We start from the raw sequence: 13169 nt of genomic DNA on the forward strand, positions 1-13169 counted from the left end.
AAGATGTAAATACATGAAAGCTAATAAGGAAAACAGGAATATTTAAAATGCATTATTTTTACAATAAATAAAAATATTTCATGTTATGACAAAAACTACACTTAAAAAAGCAGTAGTTTAAACAAAATACATACTTAGTACACATGTAGTTTTAATCAAAATGTTCTTCTGACAGATTCAGCAGTAATTCCAAACATTATTTAATTTAAAGTTTAATACCAACCTCTCTGATTGGCAGCAAACCCTGGGGAACTCTGCATACTCCTAACAAATAAAACAAAGTAGTTAGACATTAAAAAACTTCAGTTGTTAAGACACACTCTGATTAAGCTGCAGCCAAACATGAATTGTGAGCTAAAAGGCAATAGGCCCTGGGCCCTGGCCAGTGTGGCTCGGCTAGGTGGAATGTTGTTTCCTATTGGAATGGTTGCAGGTTTGATCCCTGGTCTGGTGTGTCTGATCCCCAGATTGGCACCTACAGGAGGCAACCAGCTTATGCCCTTCTCTCTTCCTTTCTCTCTCTAAAAGCAATGAAAAAATGTCCTATGGCGAGGATTAAAAAGAAGCAAAGAAGCAATAGGCCCTGGCTGGGTGGCTCTGTTGGTTGGAGTATCATCCCATACACCGAAAGAACACAGGTTTGATTCCCAGTCAGGGTACATACAGGAGGTACCCAATCTATGTTTCTCTCTCATGTCAGTGTTTCTCTCTCTCCACCCTTCCTCCCCGCTCAAAAACAAACCAACCAAAACCAAAACCAAAACCCAATCAATATATTCTCTGCTGAGGATTAAAAAAAGAAGAAAAAAGGCAATAGATTTCTTTCAAACAAAAATACCAAGTACACTTCTTGGGGGTTGAGGGGGAAGAAAGAACTAAATCTTATTTGCTTTAGTAGAACAGTAGTGGCATGTAAATAGTCATGTAAATAATTTTCATAATCAAGTTTCTATCTAATGCAATATGCATTAGACAGCCCTGACATCCTCTTAAGAATAAATTTAACTTGACATTAGGAGACCTACATATTTAAGATTTTATAATTACCAATTACCTCCTATAACTACAGAGATGCCTTCCTAGAGAATTTCTGATTTCACATATCACTCCATATATAAATACTTCAGAATCCCAAAGTTCATTTGAAAGGAAGGACATCCTGGTTTTATCAAATTTATGCCTGAAATTATTTCACCCAACCTCCAAAGGAGCAAAGCAAAAATGTAAGAAAATTCGCAATACAAGCTGATTCTCCTTTTGTGGTTTGGAGTTACCCCTGTACTTGGTAAATCATCACAGACACTGTACCATTGTCCTAGAAATCTATCGAGCCACTGCCAACAAGAGCCACAAAACTTACTGAATCATGTAAGCATTTTTAATAACAGAGAAACCAATCTTCAGGAATACTGGGCTATGAACCTTCTTTCATATGTAACACTGTCAATATAATAATATCTCAGTAACTTATAAGTATTTGAGGGTATTAATTAAATTGTGAATGTCTTGGAAGATTACTGGCAAGGGGAGAAAGGACAAGAGCCAGAAAATGGAAATAAAGGTAAGACTACCAAATAATGTATTACAGTTAGATACAAAGCACTTAGAACTATTTTAAAGTTTAAACTGAGGATGGAAAATGAAACCACTACTGAATTTAGGTGGGGTATTCGCTTGTAGCTATAGTAGAAGGGTAAAAACTAAGGTTTTCATATCACACTCAAATAAGAGATTTTATAACATCAATATCAATAAAAGATTCCAGAAGTATTATTACTCAAACTTGATGCTTTACAAGGGAAGAACCAATGAGGCATGGATTCCACACATTAATTCTTTGCAAATGTAAAGAAAATACAACTATATCAAAGAATTCAAGGAGGACTGGGATTAGGAGATTTGTATTCACACCAGACTGCTATTAGATTTGTATTCTGGCCAGGTATCTGCCTGTAAATTGCTATGGGAACTTGAAAATATCATTAAACTTCTCTAAGTCTCAATTTTCCTCATTTCTAAGCATTTTATTACACTATGCAATTTATTTCAAATTATTTCAATCAATGACAAAAATATCAATAACCTCTAGAGTAATTTCAAAAATAGATCTATGTCATATAAATTCTCAGTATGGTTCACAAGATTTAAAATTCATAGTTATTCTTGTATGTCTGCATCCCAAAATCATTATGTATACATTCTGATAAGCTTATTATATAAGCTTTTTATTACCTGATTTGAGAAAGCGTATGGTCTAACTTCTTCCACAGAGATGACATAATTGCTGGGACGTGATTTGATGTTTCTAAATAATAAGAGGAGAAGTTTCTTTAAAAACCCAGTTGGAAAAAATGTATCATTCGATTTGAATACATACAAACAATGAATGGGAACTTTTCTCTCAGCTGTTGACCTGATGCTGGAAACTGAAGCTATAACGAGATTGCTTTCTTTTCCTGAACCCATTGAATACCAGATATAATATGAGTGAAAATGGGCATTTGTGAAATATGAGGGCTTTTTAGATTAATTTTGTATCTTCTTTGAATTAAAGACAAACCATTTTACATCTCTGTTCTATTTGACAGCCTTTGACATGTGAAAGTCAAAGTAATTTGATTTACAAGTAATCACAAAGGGTATGCAAACAGAGTATGGAAATTAGTTTATTTTATTTTTTTATTTTTTATTTTTTTAAAGATTTGCATGTGCCCTGGCTGGGAATTGAACCTGAGACACTTTGGTTCCCAGCCCGTGCTCAATCCACTGAGCTACGCCAGCCAGGGCTGGAAATTAGTTTTTTACATGCAATATTTTCATGTCCAAATTATTCTGATTGCTCAGCAACTCTTTAAAAAAAGTCTTACCAGTTACTGTGCTTAGAATTACAGGGAAAATTCCCGAGGACTAATTAGTCTTTTTTTTTTAAAGATGTGCTCTAAAGCCACATTGATGGATAAGACGTTTAAAATCTCCACCACATATTTATAAAAATTCAAACCAGAGAAAGTTAACATCATAAAAGTGAGATATAAACCACTGTATTGCAATAGCATATTGTTTCTGATGTCACTTACATACTAAATATTCCCATAAGATAGCTGAGATACTTTGGGAAAATAAATCTTTGATAGAAAGATCATGTAACCTTCTTGAAGAGTTAGTAATGAAATTCAGGCCCAGAACTTTCAGCAGTTTCTAGTTTTCTGACCTTGGAAAAATTATCTGGCCCATCTAATCTTCAGTTTCTGATAAGGAAAAATGGGTCAAAACAAGCAATATCTCTTACTGAATTATTTTAAGGGTTAAGATGAACCATATGAAAGCACCTAGCATATGCTGCATACAGTCAGTACTCAATAAATGTTAAACTTACTTCCTTTTTCTAATCATTTTATGCAAATTAGTTCTTTGTCAATTCTTTCATTAATGTTGTAAGCTACAGAAATAACAACTATTAGAGAATAAACTAAACAATTCATTCCCCCTAAAACATTAATTTAGGAAAGAATTATTTTATATTCTGATAAATATAAGCCAGGATTTTATGACTATACTGGTACTCAGATTTACACTACAAATTTAAAATTAAAATATTAGCTTGAAATTTTATAATCCATAATCTGTTCATCCAGAGTAGTTTTATTCTACAGCTTTAAAAAATTATTTTTAACATACAGATTTGTTATTTATCACTCAATATAAACACATACTACTTAATTAGATATTTGCCAGTAAAATTTATGTCATTATAACTGAGACAAGTTTTCTTACAACTTTTATGAGGCATTATCAGCCTTTAAAAATTATTTGTAATTAAAACAATTAGATAGATGGTATGTGAAACAAAAACAAATCCTTGAACATGAATTCTTACCTTTTGTTTTCATAGCTACATATTCATTCAAAATTGTTGTCAAGTTTTTTCCAAATAAAGACTGAAAGAAAAAAAATCAAGCATTACCAAAACCACTGAATATGACCAATAATATCCCACCGTGAAACATCTTACCATGTAAAGTAAAAGATCTGGATTACAGAATAGGTGATGAAGGAAGTGTACAGAGTAGTTTATCCAAAATGAAAACAGTCACTAAAGTTAGGGTCAAGAACCTTATCTCTTTGAATAAGACATTGTAACTGTGTTTCTTTGGCTAATAAGAGTCCCAAGGCATAAAAAGCAATTTTTAGCTGGGAAACAGGGATCCAGTCCTACAACTATTGAAAAACAATAAGGACACCTTTCTATCTAGCAAGCCTAGTGAACAAAGCAAAAAATTAAGTGTAAGAGATACCCTTTCCCAAAATCAGTACTTTCTTATCTTCACTTGAATCATTTCATAAACTCATCCTCCCTGCCCCTTTTTCCACTGCTATTAAAGGAAAGAGGTCATGTAATAGAGTCTTCAGGGGAAGGCTTATTGACGTCTGTTCCTGCAGCAGGGTCAACCCAGAAAGGTTGGGCAGCCAAGACATTAAGATGTCACAATGTTTCCCTAATGGACTTAACCTTGTTTGTGCTGCTGTTGTCTGTGCAGACTTCCATGACTCAGGTGAAGAGGTTGCTGTTTTGTGACAGTCTGTAGTCTTGGGCGGACTATCTGACCCTCTGGTGTTGGCTGGGCTCCTTTCCTTTGTAAATTAAACCACACTGGTTTGAGCCACCCCTGTCCCTCTTGCCCAGGGTCCTCCTCAAACTATCTACAAGTTGTTTTGGTGTGATTTTCATGTTGTTCTTCATGTCTTGACTCCATGTAGAACATAGTCTGTCTCAAATTGAACAGGCAGTTTTGGATTTTTACTCAGAATATGGGAGAGAGGGGCAGGGGAGATCTAATGTGGCCAAGGTCTTGGATGAATATTTAACAGTCCCCTTCTCAAACGTATTGGCTTTTTCTCCCTTGGGGCTTTCTCAGTGACTGACCCTCCCTCTATGGCAAGGTCCTTACAATCCGCTCCTTACAATTGCCCTTACCCAGTTGTCCCCAAAACGTCATGATTGTTAGCCACTTTCTTCCTTGAGATATTCCTCAAGGAAGGTGTTTCTTCCTTGGTGGAAGGTGTTGAGATGTTTCTTCCTTAATCCACTAGGCCCCTTTCTACAACCAGATTGTCCTATCAGAAGTACCTCCCAGTGATGAGAGGAAAGCAGACGTGAGATTCCTGCACAACAGCAAGGGCGGTGTCTCTGAGATTTGGAGATATGTTTTGTATGAGACAGCACAACATTCCCAAGGAATGGCATTTGGCCTTCAAGAGAGGTTCCTGGCTTTGGGTTCAAGATGACCAAGTAGGAAGAGCCTGAGCTCACCTCTTCTAATTGACATCAAAACTACAACACATGAACAGCTATCTCTGAGAACGCCCAGAAAACTAGCACAACAGATATTTTACAGCTGCAAATATAAAGAAGCCTCACTGATACAGATGGGTGGGAGGGGCAGAGACTCAGTCTACTCCCTGTGTGGTGACCCACAAGTGAGAAGGATATCACAACTGCATTAAGTTGCCTGTGAAGAGGGAATGATCTGAGCCTCCGTCTGGGGGGACCTGCACAGGGAAGAGGACAACATCTGGCTTTGAACAACAGTGAGACTTATGTCTGGGAGAGTCAATGGGCTGTAGAAAAACCAGTGCAGAAGCAGCTACTTGAAAAGTACCTGGTCATATGTGAAGGTCATATACTGACTAATTTTGGGGCATGTTCGAGAGCGATAAAGATTAGTTGAAACTGTCTTCAGAATCAGAAGTGCTGGTGGGTGCCATTTCCTCTCCTTTTCTGGCCTGACACTAGCAGGCACCATTTCTGACACCCTCCATTAACCTTGTTGATAGTGTTCACACCACCCTGGCATTTTCCTGAGGACCACCTCTCCAAAGCAGCTGCTGTCCTGCCACACAAGCTAGTATACAACAGTGTGTCTGCATTAGTTGAAGCCAAGTGTCGCAGACTGCCACATTGAAGGCCTGCTCTGTCCACCAATGTTGCCACAACGACTGTTGCCAGGCCTCACAGCCAGCCAGGCCAGGTACCAGCCTTGCCTGCCAGTGTGTCCACAGAAGCTGTGACCCAACTATAAAAAGGAGGCAACATTAGTTCACAAAGTGAACACCCCTGGAGCCCTTGGCTATGGTGACAAGGAGGGATGCTCAACTGGGCCCTATAAGACCCCTTCTAAGTAAAGCAACTTTTTAATTCCAAGACACATAGTTACCTAATACATAGGAAAAATGGGCAAAATGAGGAGATGAAAGAATATGTTTCAAGAAAAAACAAACAAACAAAAAAACCCCAGACAAACCCCAGAAAAAGGCTTCCATAAAACAGAGATAAACTGTCTAAGAAAGAGTTCAAAGTAACAGACAAAGATGCTCATTGAACTCTGCAGATAAGCTGATACACTCAGTGACAACTTCAACAAAGATAAAACCTGTAAAAAGAACCTTTCAGAACTAAAGTACACAACAACTGCAATGGAAAAGTACACTAGAGGGAATCAGAAGACAATCAGATGATACACAAGAAATGTATCAGCAATCAGGAAGACAGGATAGAGAAAAATCACCCAGCTGAAAAATCAAAAACAAAAAAAAGAGAAAGAATGAGGATAGCACAAGGGACCTCTAGGACAACATCAAGCAGAACAACATTCACACCCATAGGGGTTCCAGAAGAACAAAGAAAGGAGCAGAAAATCCATTTGCAAAATCACCAAAAACTTCCCTAACCTGATTAAAGAAACAGACATTCAAGTGTGAGAAGCACAGAAAGCCCTAAAATCATAAACCCAAAGAGACCCAAAGCAAGACACATCATTAATTAAAATGGCAAAGGTTAAAGACAAAGAGAAAATCTTAAAAGCAGCAAGAGAAAAACAAATAGTTACATACAAGGAAAGTTCATAAGACGATCAGATGTTTTTTCAACAGAAACTCTGCAAACCCAAAGGGAGTGGCAACAATATAGTCAACATGATGGAATAGATAACCAGATACTCTAACTAGCAAGGTGATCAATTCAGAATTGGAGGAGATCAAGAGCTTCCCAGACCAGCAAAAGCTAAAGAAGTTTATCACCACTAAACAAGCATTACCAGAAATGTTATAGGAAATTCTTTAAACAGTAAAAAAAGGGGCAAAAAGTACAAATAAGAAAAAAAAATATAAAGATCTCATTAGTAAAACCGAAAGTATAGTAAAAGTAGTAGACCCACCACCCATAAAGCTAGTACGAAAACAATTAAAATGGCAGTAAGTACATACCTATCAATATTTACTTTAAATGTAAGTAAGCACTTCATTAAAAAAATATAGGGTATCAGAGTGGATAAAGAAACAAGACCCTTAAATATGCTGCTTACACAAGACTCCCTTCAGATTGAAACACACATACATACTGAAACTAAAGGGTTGAATAAAGGTATTTTATAAAAATGGAAACAAACAAAAAGCTGGGATAGCAATACTCGTATTAGATAAAATACACTTTAAAACAAAGGCTATAAAAAGAGAAAAGGAGGACCCAGCATTTTTACTTGTGGGCATTTATCCAAAGAAAACAAAACACTAACTTGAAAAGATATTTGCACCTCTATGTTCACTGCAGTATTATTTCCAATAGCCATGATATGGAAGCAAACTAGGTATCCATCAACAGGTAACTGGTTATAGAAGTGACACACACACACACACGAATATTACTCAGCCATGAAAAAGAATAAAACCTTGAATTTTCCAAAATGATTGGACCTAAAGGGTATTATGCTTAGTGAAATAAGCAAGAGACAGACAAATGTATCACTGCACTTACATGTGAAATCTAAAAAAGTAAAATGAGAAACCAAAACAAAAAGACTCATATAAACACAGAGGAAAAAAAAAGAAGTTATCGGAGTTTTGGGCGGCAGGGGGTTGGGGGCAAAAAGGTGAGAGGTTTAAAAGTTACAAACTTATACACAAATGACGGATGTGAAGTACAATACAGGGAACACAGTCAACAATATTATACTAACTTTATATGGTGATAGATGGTTACTAGACTTCTCTGTGCTGATCATTTTGTAAGTTACATACCACATTTTGCTGTGTATAGCGTGCTCCAGTGTATAATGTGCACTCACATTTTTGGCCCAAACTTTCAGAAAAAAAATCCTTTGTTTTAATTTTTTCATTTAGTTTTTAATTTACTTATATTTAGAAACAAAAACAATGATCATATTTCAGAGCATTATTTCACACACAGATATCGTTATTGTTTTCTAGAGTTACACTTTTAACTCATAAGCATAAATAAAAGAATTAAAAACAGTTATATAGATATGAAATTAGTACTACCCATATATAATGAACATCCCTATTTTTCCCTCAAAAATTTGGGCAAAAAGTACGCATTATACAAAACAAAATACAGTAAGTGTCAAACTACTATGTTGTATACCTGAAACTAATATAATATTGTATGTCAACTATCTTTTAATTGAAAAGAACTTTACATTACAGAGCTAAAATTAAGGTGAGTATTTCCCAAATAGACACAGTTCTTCCCTAAAAGAAATGATATATTCAGCTATATAAACTTGAAAGTATTCAAGTTTGTGATTCGCAGAATATTATTCCCCGCCCCTCCCCCCACTACTCCAAGACATCCGAATTCTACTAACTGGAACCAGTGAATATGTTAGGATATAAATCAAAAAGGGAGTTTAAGAGTTTAAGGTAGCAGACAGAATTAAGGTTGTTAATCTGGTGACCTTAAAATAAGATTTTCTGCGTGGGCCCAATCTAATTACAAAAGATCTTTAATGTAGAAGAGGGAGACAATACTGTTGAAGAGAGTTGTAAGAAAAACTCCATAAGCTGTGTCACTGGTTTTGAAGATGCAGGAAAAAAAAGACAAGGAATGCAGGCAGCCTCTAGAAGCTGGAAAAGGAAAGGTGTGGAATTCTTCCCTGGAACTTCCAGAGGGACTAGACCTGCTAATAAATTAAATTTGAAGGTAAGCTCACTGAGAGCTGGTGGACTTCTGGGCAACAGAATTGTAAGGTGATAAAGTTGTGTTTTAAGCCAGTAAGCTTGTGGTAATTTGTTAAAGCAGCAATAGAAAACTAATATAGGTCTCAAGCAGTTTCCAGCCATTGTTAATATAAGGAGAACAGTTTGCACAACATAATGTAAACTGGCAGCCAAAGAGAGTTGACTGGAATGCCCATGTGTGAACAATGACAAGTTTACTGTACTAGTCACTGGGGGTGGTAGATGCCAATGAGTGAGCATGCCACTGAGTGGTGTACTGTGTGGCCATCACATTCAAAATGACCGAACAAGTACAGCAATGAATCTGCATCAAATTCTGTGTACACTTGAGCATTCCTCCATAGAAACTATTCAGATGGCTGCAGCAACAGGCAACTGGTGATTGGCAGCTTTATCATTACAACATGCCCACTCACACATCGCTTCTCGTGCAGAGTTTTTTGGCAAAACACCAAAACACCCAGATGATGCAGTCCCCTACAGCCCAGATTTGGTGTCCTGTGACTTCTGGCTTTTCCCCAAACTAAAATTACCATTGAAAGGGAAGGGATTTCAGTCAATGAGATTTAGGAAAATATGATGGGGCAGCTGGTGGCAATTGGGAGAGCTGTGTGAGGTCCCAAGGTGCCTACTTTGAAGGGTACTGAGGCATCATTGTCTAATGTACAATGTTTCTTGTATCTTGAATAAATGTCTATTTTTCATATTACATGGCTGGATACCTTCTGGACAGACCTCGTATGTGTAACCTTTTCCTAATGCCACTCAATCTTGACTACTATAGCTTGTTAGTCATATTATCAAGTAATCTGAGATCTCCAACTTATCCTTTTTGTTCCTTTGCATTTCAGTATAACATTCATAATTAAGCTTATTGTTATCTATAAAATTACTTGCAAAGATTTTGATTTTAATGAATCTATAGATTAAAATGGGGAGAACTAACATCTTAACACTACTGAGGTTTTCAATCCATGAACATGGTATATCTCTCCTTTTATTCAAGTCTTTGATTTCTTTTTTGTACATTTTAGAATACAGATCCTATACACATTTTGTTAGATTTATTACCCAAGTACATTCATTTTGTTTGTTTGTTACTATTGTAAATGGTATTTAAAAAAAATCAATTTTATGAAACACATTCATAGAACAACAGACTGATGGCAGAGGGGAGGGGCATTAGGAGACTAGGTGAAAAAGGTAAAGAGTTTAAGAAGTATAAATTGGTAGTTACAAAACAGTCACTGGGATATAAAGTACAGCATAGGGAATATAGTTAATACTACTGGATTAACTATGTATGGTGCCAGGTGGGTACTGAAAATATTGGGGAGAACACTTTGTAAAACACAACAGTCTAACCACTAGGCTGCACACATGAAACTAATAATAAAAGAAAAAACACTGAATAAAACTATAATTTTAAAATAAAATTAAAAATTCAATTTCTAATGATTCATTCTGGGTATAAAGAAATATGATGAACTTCTGTGTATTTTGCATCCTGTGACCTTGCTAAATTCTATCAGCTTTGTAGATTTATTTTTCCTCTGCAGATAATCATGCTGTATGACAGATGAAATGAATCTAAGAAGCCACATTTATAATGACAAAATAACATTTAAAATGTAGTTCCAGAATATACCCACTAAATGATACTCTGTTGGTCTCGTGGTATTTTAGAAGGTAGTAACAAGATATCAAAATCCCTGTGTTATATTTGTCTGAAGCAACAAAATGGGAAAGGATGGGCTGCTATTAAATACCATAGACCAGGTAGCTTAAATAACAATTACTTCTCATTGTTTTAGAGCCTAAAAAGTCTAGGAAACAAGGTGATGGGTGATTTGGTTCCAGGAGAGAATCAATTCCCTGGTTTGCAGACATCTGCCTTCTTGCTGTGTGCTCACATGGCCTTTATTTGATGTGTACATGTGCAAAGACTTCTCCTCTTTACTCTTTTTATAAAGGCACTGATCACATCATGAGGGTTGCAACCTCATGATCTAATCTAAACCACACTGGGGGGGTATGGTTTCAACATATGAATTTCAAAAGGACGCAAACATTCAATCCATAACAGGCAGTAAACAAGCCCCAGACAAGCAGTAGTGAAACTAGTAAGAAATGACAGTATCATTCCCACCCGATTTTCAGGTGCAAAGTTGTAATTCACTTGTGAAAAGAAGAGCTGGCATGCTTTTCGGTCTTTCCAATCATGCATGATTACAAACTATCAAATTTTTGCCAATTTTGATTTTGCTAATGAGTTGATTTTAAGACTGTGTGTGTAGTCTCTTACGTTGGTCATTCGTGAAATATTTCCCCTAAGAAACAAATCACTTACCAGTAAGCAGGCTGGGATAAAACCTTCATCTGTACAGTGTTCTGCATATTCTTTTAAATGTGAACTTTCCAAAATAAAAGTCTGGCAGGTAGAAGTGAGGTTTTCCTGTTGTAAGTAACCTAAATGAAAAATGAAAGTTTAGGTAATTTTAGTAAATTCTACACTTCTGATAAAAGAGCTGTTAAAAAGCCTAGAACCCCACATTGGGCACACAAGCATACTTTTTGGGTTGGCCAAAAAGTTCGTATAGTTTTTCCATACAATGGCTCTAATAGTGTTTAGTTGTCTTTAATTCATTTGAAACAATCAACTTTGTTAGACTGCATTGTGACAGCTGTCATACCAATGTGCATTTAAAACATTACTTATCAGAACTTGTGAATACTTACCAAAACTACAAACTGGTGCAGCCTCTGTGGAAAACAGTATGGAATTTCCTCAAGAAACTAAAAATGGAATTGCCTTTTGACCCAGCAATTCCACTGCTGGGTTTGTACCCTAAGAATTCTGAAGCACTAATTCAAAAGGACCTATGCACATTGTTCAAACCCATAGCACCCCAATGTTCATAGCAGCACAATTTCCAATAGCCAAGTGCTGGAGGCAACCTAAGTGCCCATCAGTAAATGAGTGGATCAATAAACTCTGGTACATTTACACAATAGAATACTATGCAGCAGAAAGAAAGAAGGACCTCCTATCCTTCAAAACAACATGGATGGGACTGGAAAGTATTATGCTAAGTAAGCTAGGCAGTAAAAGATAAATGCCATGATCTTACCTATAAGTAGAACCTAATCAACAAAACAAGCAAGCAAAATACAACCAGAGACATTGAAATTGACAACAAACTGACAGTAACCAGAGGGGAGGGGAGAGGGAAATAATGTGGGAAAGAAGGGAAAGGGACGTAAATGAACATGTATAAGGACCCATGGACGAAGCCAAGGCCAGGGTGGAATTGAGGTTGGGAGGTGGGTGTGGGTAGGGCAGGGGAAAGTGGTGGTGGGAAAATGGGAGACAACTATATTTGGACATCAATAAAAAAAAAGTTAAAAAACAGAAACAAAAACTGGTGAATTTTTGTGCAGCCATTTCAATACTGAAGATGGAAGAAAATATGTAACATTTTCAGCATATTATGCTTTACTGTTTCAGGAAAAGTAAAAACACAACTGAAACACATAAAAAGATTCATGCAGTGTATGGAGAAGGTGCTGTGACTGATAGAACGTGTCAAGAGTGGTTTGCAAAGTTTCTTGGTACTACTGACATTTTGGCCAAATAATTATTTGCTGTGGGGCTGTCTTATGCATTGAAAGATAAATAGCAACACTCTTGTCCTCTACCCACTAGAAGCCAATAGCAGGAAATAGCCAGCATACTCAAAATATCCAAGTCAATAGTTATTTGTGAAAATGAAAAATGTGTCTTTTATTTTAAGGAAAAAACTAACTTTTTGCCAACCGAATATGTACACACACACACACACACACACACTCCAGCAAAGGGTCATATTACAAATAGAATCTCAGGTGGAATATGCTGGGATTCTATAGACTTGCTCAGAAACACAAGTTTATACAGCCACAAAGTAAAATATATAAAATAAATGGCTTTTTAATAGGAGAAACTCTAGATAAAGTAGAAAAATAAGGTGTTTAATAAAGTATAATTGCTGCACATTAATGTTTACATGAGAATCAATAAAATAACAGATAAATAACTAAAAAAGGAAATGTTATTCTGCTTCATAGCCTCCATATTTGATAGGATATGTGGTAAA

General features: G+C 36.2%; 1 protein-coding gene across 1 annotated transcript in view; it reads right to left on the reverse strand.

Annotated features, from left to right (window-relative positions):
- LOC123818987 (protein NPAT) overlaps positions 1-13169 on the reverse strand; it is a 69562-nt gene that overhangs the window by 33586 nt on the left and 22807 nt on the right. Inside the window, exons 2-5 of the mRNA XM_045839312.1 lie at positions 11384-11502; positions 3878-3938; positions 2233-2305; positions 224-264 (exon numbers count right to left, since the gene is read on the reverse strand). Of these exons, the coding sequence (XP_045695268.1) occupies positions 224-264; positions 2233-2305; positions 3878-3938; positions 11384-11502 (294 nt within the window). The remainder of the gene's footprint in view (positions 1-223; positions 265-2232; positions 2306-3877; positions 3939-11383; positions 11503-13169) is intronic.

This window comes from Phyllostomus hastatus, unplaced genomic scaffold (assembly GCF_019186645.2).
Source record: "Phyllostomus hastatus isolate PE091 unplaced genomic scaffold, TTU_PhHast_1.1 phas_contig_113, whole genome shotgun sequence".
Classification (NCBI taxonomy): Eukaryota; Metazoa; Chordata; class Mammalia; order Chiroptera; family Phyllostomidae; genus Phyllostomus; species Phyllostomus hastatus.